This window comes from Hyperolius riggenbachi, chromosome 2, assembly GCF_040937935.1.
Source record: "Hyperolius riggenbachi isolate aHypRig1 chromosome 2, aHypRig1.pri, whole genome shotgun sequence".
Classification (NCBI taxonomy): domain Eukaryota; kingdom Metazoa; phylum Chordata; class Amphibia; order Anura; family Hyperoliidae; genus Hyperolius; species Hyperolius riggenbachi.
This window is the reverse complement of record NC_090647.1, coordinates 561,428,401-561,434,400: the sequence shown is the minus strand read 5'-3', so window position 1 is coordinate 561,434,400 and position 6,000 is coordinate 561,428,401. Positions and strand designations below refer to the sequence as shown.

General features: G+C 44.8%; 1 protein-coding gene across 1 annotated transcript in view; it reads right to left on the bottom strand.

The window, feature by feature from the left end:
- LOC137545164 (uncharacterized) overlaps positions 1–6,000 on the bottom strand; it is a 153,555-nt gene that overhangs the window by 24,091 nt on the left and 123,464 nt on the right. Inside the window, exon 4 of the mRNA XM_068266277.1 lies at positions 1,386–1,480. Within this exon, the coding sequence (XP_068122378.1) occupies positions 1,386–1,480 (95 nt within the window). The remainder of the gene's footprint in view (positions 1–1,385; positions 1,481–6,000) is intronic.

Below are 6,000 nucleotides of genomic sequence, written 5' to 3'. Positions count from 1 at the left end.
CATTTTGTCACATTACTGCCACAAACATGAATCCATTTTATTGGAATTTCACGTGAAAGACCAATACAAAGTGGTGTACACATGGTTTTGTTTTACTGGCCATGTAGGGACTGTCCTCGCACGTGCCCAGTACAAAGACGCTCATACTTGTATAGGGGCACGGCCACGGAGATGAAGAGGGTCCAGGGCAGCAGCGGGGGATCTTCTCACTACTTGGGTAATTATCTAGCATTTATTTATTTTTTTCCTAACAGGTTTGCATTAATATTAAGAGGAACTTCTAATTTTGTTAAGGAGGAAGTTAGAGCTTCCCGCTAAGCTCTGTATGCTGGAAAGATAAACAACAAACGTGTTTATATTGCTTATGTGCACATAAAAGTCATTCCACAGTTCCCATCCGACCCTGACAGACAGGAAAGACAGCTTATTACTGCCTCCAAATCCGGCATCCATGTCCTTAGTCAGAAGAAATAACACTTCTTGTTGCCAGAGAACGCAGTAAATCTTTATTAGGCAGTAGGACATGTCCCAAAAAAATAAAGACAAAACCAGTAAAACTGAGCTGTCAATATGATTTTATCTATAATAATGAACAAGCTATAACCCTGTGGATTTGCGCTGCCCCGCATGCGCAGTAGGAGACTGTGCAGCCACAGTTCCTATTGAATGATGCTGCTGGAGGTAAAATACTAAATATCTTCGCTCCCACACCTCTTACACTCCCCAAATTTTCAGGGTAGGGAGGGGACCCCCCGAACGACCTCTATGCCAAATTGCAGCCCCCGAGACCCGCTGGTTCCCGAGATAGATTACAGAAACCTATCTCGGGAACCAGCGGGTCTCGGGGGCTGCAATTTGGCATAGAGGTCGTTCGGGGGGTCCCCTCCCTACCCTGAAAATTTGGGGAGTGTAAGAGGTGCGGGAGCGGAGATATTTAGTATTTTACTTCCAGCAGCATCATTAACTTCACACTGGGCATGCGCGCTACTCAGTGTGGAAGGGAGCTTCCGGGCAGTGCAATCAGACATTACACCGGCTTGTGCAGGAAAAGGCCATGCAGGAGCAGCTTCATTCTACTGGGCATGTGCAGACCTTCCTTGCACATGCCCAGTATGAGGAAGCTCGTACTTGGATGGCAGTGCAGCCAACTAGAACATATAGGACATGCGTGTCAGATACATCAGAGGGACCCAGAGCTGGAACAGATGGAAACCAGGGGGATCTGGCACACTCTACAGGCTTCCCTCTACTGAGGCATTTATTTTTAATTTTACCCTCCCAAGTTCGCTTTAACAGAGAGGATTGTGCATTCACTGACCTCACCTCCACCGACTCTGGATCATCATGAATTCATCATTTTATAAATGACGGTTACGGTTACTCACCCGATATCTAATACAGATCATCACTCCAACCAGCAATATGATGGCCACAGCAGCAGCAACGGAAATGCCTCTCATCCACAAGGAACGCTCAGGCTCTGTAAGGAAACAGAACATACAATGTTACGTGTGTGATAAACATGCAATCCATCAGCACATATCTCCAGTGATGTCTCACCTGATCCGTCCCTGGATGAGGGAAGCATGGAGGAGACAAGAAAGAGACAAAACCATTCAGGAAGTGATAATTAGCGCTGAACAGAAATAATTAGAAATAATTAGCGATGAATCTGGTAAAGGGTCTCCCCGCCCCCTCTGTTCTGTCCCTCCCCATCGGCTGACCTCTGTACAGGAAGTTCAGCTCCAGTCAGTGTGATGTCACAGGCAGTGGACAGGAAGCAGTGCTCTGTATTAGAGATGGGAAGTACGGATCTTTTCAATGATTCGGAAGATTTGAATCGGATCATTGAAAAGATCCGGATCTTTGATCCAAATCTCGAATCATTTTACTAGGGAAGCATTCGGGGGTGAAATGACTAGCATGACGGGACTTTTCCTGCAGTGGACAGAAAAGGGGAGGTGGGGTGGACACACAGAGAAGGGGAGAAGATGGACACAGGGCAGGGAGTGGACAGAGAAGGGAGGAGGGACGAGCAGAGAGCAGAAATGTTTGTTTGCACACAATACCCACATGTTGCAATCATATGCTTTACATATATTTCACATATATGTTCATCTGTATACTCTGAATGCAAACGTCGCACAGTGAAAGAAAGCATTCCCCTTTTCTCACCTGAACACTCATCATACATTTAGGGAGAAGATACCGTAAGTGCAGCTGTTTAGAGCAGTGCAGGAGGATCATATTGCCCTGCAATCACAGTGCCTGCCCTGTCATTCTAGCCCAGCACGCTGTCTGCAAAGTTACTGAGCTGTGCTTCTGAGACAAAACTTTCCCATTTGTTCACAACTAGGAACAGACAGCACAGGAATGAGCAGCACATTATAGCCAGTAGTGTGCTCTACACATATCTGGCAGTGGCACCCATGTCCCCTCTCTCATCTACCTGTCCCTGCAAGGCTGGCTCCCATTCAACTGAGCGATCCATCTCTGCTCTGCTTCCAGGACCCCCGCTACCCGCTGAGAGAGGGGGGCATGCCGCTCCTGGCCCCGCCCCCTTTGCGATCCGAATTGTTCATTTTGATGATCCGAATGATTCGACTCACAAAAGAGATTCGGATCAAAGATCAGAATCGTTCATGATCCGGACAACACTATTCTCTATACAGCTCCCCTCCCACATTATCCAGGCTGTCCTGTGCAATATCTGCTGTCCCCAGTCCCCCATGTCCCCGAGATTACCAGCTATCCCGGTTCCCGAGATTACCAGATATCCCGGTTCCCGAGATTACCAGCTATCCCAGTTCCTGCCCTTTTATGTGAACAAGCTATGTTACTTTATATGGAGTATGGAGTACATGGAACTCTAGGAATTGTTGTGAGCGATTCATTCTAAAACACCTTGGGATGAACTGTTACAGCAAATGTAGCGGCTCCTAAGTATCAGTGTTGGTGATGTTTGTAAGCCCGCTTATTAATGATGATTTTATACATTGCAGGTTTCTGCAGAGATTAACATGTTCACCACTTTTGCATACATTTGTAGTTTAGTTTAACTCTTTTTGGCATCACCAATAAACATTTCTGATTTATGAGAAATTACCCCGTGCCTTTATATATACTTTTTTTGAATACAGATTACTTGGGCTGAGGACCTTTTTCATATTGGTTACCATTGTGGTGAATTACTCGAGCTCTTAATCAGTGGCGTCACTACAATTCAGGGGGCGGAGTTAGTGCGTCTGACATCATCCAGGAACTGTCCGGATGATAGAGAGCGAAGGAAAGCCGTGGAGAGGGGGATACGAGACGCCGTTACCCATTCTGACGCAACACCCATTACAGGCAGACCCCGCTGTTGATCTATAGATGTGCTGTTTTATCACTGTGGATACGCAAGTGCACACTCAGCGCAGGGTATGCAATCTTTTTAACGGTTTTACGCTATGTTTGTTTTAAATTAACTTTTTATGGATGAGACACGGATTAAAGTTTATTGAAGACCTCAGAGCCTGAGAGGGGTTTGTGCCGGAGATTACAAAGTCGCAGTGTGATGCCTATGATTAAGGCAGGGACACACTTGACTGTTTTCGAACGCATTTTCTGCACATAAAAACTGAGAACGCATGTTAATCAATGGGCTAGTTCACACTTAATATGTTTTTCGCACGCAGAAAAAAAAACTGACTTTTTCATGACGACTTTGCACATTTTGTCAGTTTTCTCTATCAATCACATTAGCTGCTGTGAAAAACAGTGTGCGTTTTCCTGCATGGAAACAAACTTGGTGTGCAGAAAACGTGCGCAGAAAACTGGAAGACAAGTGTGTTCCCTGCCTGAACCTTAGAGCCACCTGCTTCCCTCGGTGGTTTGGATCTGGTGAGCGTGTGCGACTGTGCGTTACATAAGAGTGAGCAGGTGGTGTGATGCACGTGCGGATCATGAACAGCGGGTGGCGTGGAATTATAGCTACAATATCACGCTGTGTGGAGTGATTTATGTGCTTGCAGGTTGTAACATGGAGGAGGTGGAATGTGCAGTCTTGCCAATGGAAATGTGACTGTGATAAGTGGTTACAGCGAACCCCACGGTGCTTTACATGAACTTTACAATTGAGAGATTTGTATTTGAAGGAACTTGTGCAATATTGGTTAGTGTGGTGTCCGGGGGTGGTGCAGCTCCCCCAGCAAAACTTCATGGGCCCCTCAATGAGCACACACATTCCCTTCCCTTGGTGCCCTTGACAGCCTGGGGGCCCGTCTCACAAGGGTCATAAACACAAGTGTGGCCATCTGTGACGCCTTCAATATGTCATATCGAATGCATCATTTGAGTCACAAACGCACGTTTCATTACAAATACCAAAATGACATCATGAATCAACTCTCCCCATAACCCCCCCCCCCCCCCCCCTCTGGGTAAGTTTTCCCCCCTCCCCTTCCCGCAGGCACAGGTGAATGAATTAGCCTTAATTAGAATTCCGACTACCAGTACTGAAGTACTCTAAAGCCAATCCCTGATGGGCATCATCAACCAATCTTTACTGTGCACACGGTGGATTTGCCTCCAGAAGTCTCTAGTGCATGAGACCTGCGTGGCAACTGTGGCCTAGTAATACGGAATTGGTGAGGGGTTTTCCCATTACATTGTCGGCAATGGTCACAGCACTTGGGGAGGGGTAGAGAGGTTGGGGGCTGGGCGCGGTACACAAGAGCCTACTGCACACTGAATAGGGACTGTCAACGAATCATACAAAGTTTTGTAGACAATGGTTTGTAATCAGTGGCTGCAGAGATACAGTCATTAGAACAATTGTGCAGAGAGCAGAAAGCTTTTTGTCTCCGTACCCTGACTCCTCAAGCATCACTACAGGACACAGTACTTGGGGAGGGGTAGAAAGGCTGAGGGTAGAATGGGGCTGTACACAAGACTCTTCTGAATACTGAATAGGGACTGTCTACAAACCATTGTCTACAAAACTTTGTATGATTCCTTATCAGTGGCTGAGCAGATGCAGTCAACTAAGGCATGAAGATAAAAATGTAAACAGGTAGATTTGTGCCCACTCAATATAAAATTAATTCAATTGGCTGCAGTCAGTGATAAATGGGGTTACTCACACCCCCACCATTCAAGCATTCATAAAGTTTTAAGAATCACTCATGCGCCTATATATACCATCACATATACAATTTTATTCAATTCATAAATTCAAGTTTAAATTACCATAAATATCAAATTCTTCCTGGGTCACTGCTGATCTAAATTGTTTTATTGGTGCATTGTACTTGGTGCTTTTGCATGGAACACAAAAACCACACCTCCTAAAAGACCCTTTCTGTTTCTTTACTCTCTTGGTTTCAACAACAGTTGGTGCAATCATATTTTTCAGATTATTTGCTTTACAAAATGTAAACCTTGGTTTTTCGGTTAAAATCCCATTTTGGGTCCTATCCTGTTGGAGAATACCCCAATATTTATCCACCACCCTCTTGATATCTCGAGACTGTTGGTTATATTGCATTTTAATGCTTAGTGGTGGAGTCAAATCTTCTTTCATTCTGCTTTCTAGTACCCTTTCTCTAGGACAATTTCTTACTTCCTTTAAGGCATGTTCAACTAGTTCTTCCTCATACTTTTTTTCTAAAAACCTATCCTTTAAGATGTCTGCCTGCAAATCGAAGTCCTCTAGGTCGGTACAATTCCGCCTAATACGAGTGAATTGATTGAACCACAATGCACCAAAGTACAATGCACCAATAAAACAATTTAGATCAGCAGTGACCCAGGAAGAATTTGATATTTATGGTAATTTAAACTGTAACAGCAAAGGTGTAATATATATCATAGAATGCGGTTGCAATAAGCAATACGTGGGAAGAACAAAAAGGAAACTCTCATCTAGAATTGGAGAGCATGTGAACAGTATTAGAAAAAGAAATAATAAATTGCCACTAAGCAAACATTTCTGGGAATGTCATGGGGGAAGCCTGCAGA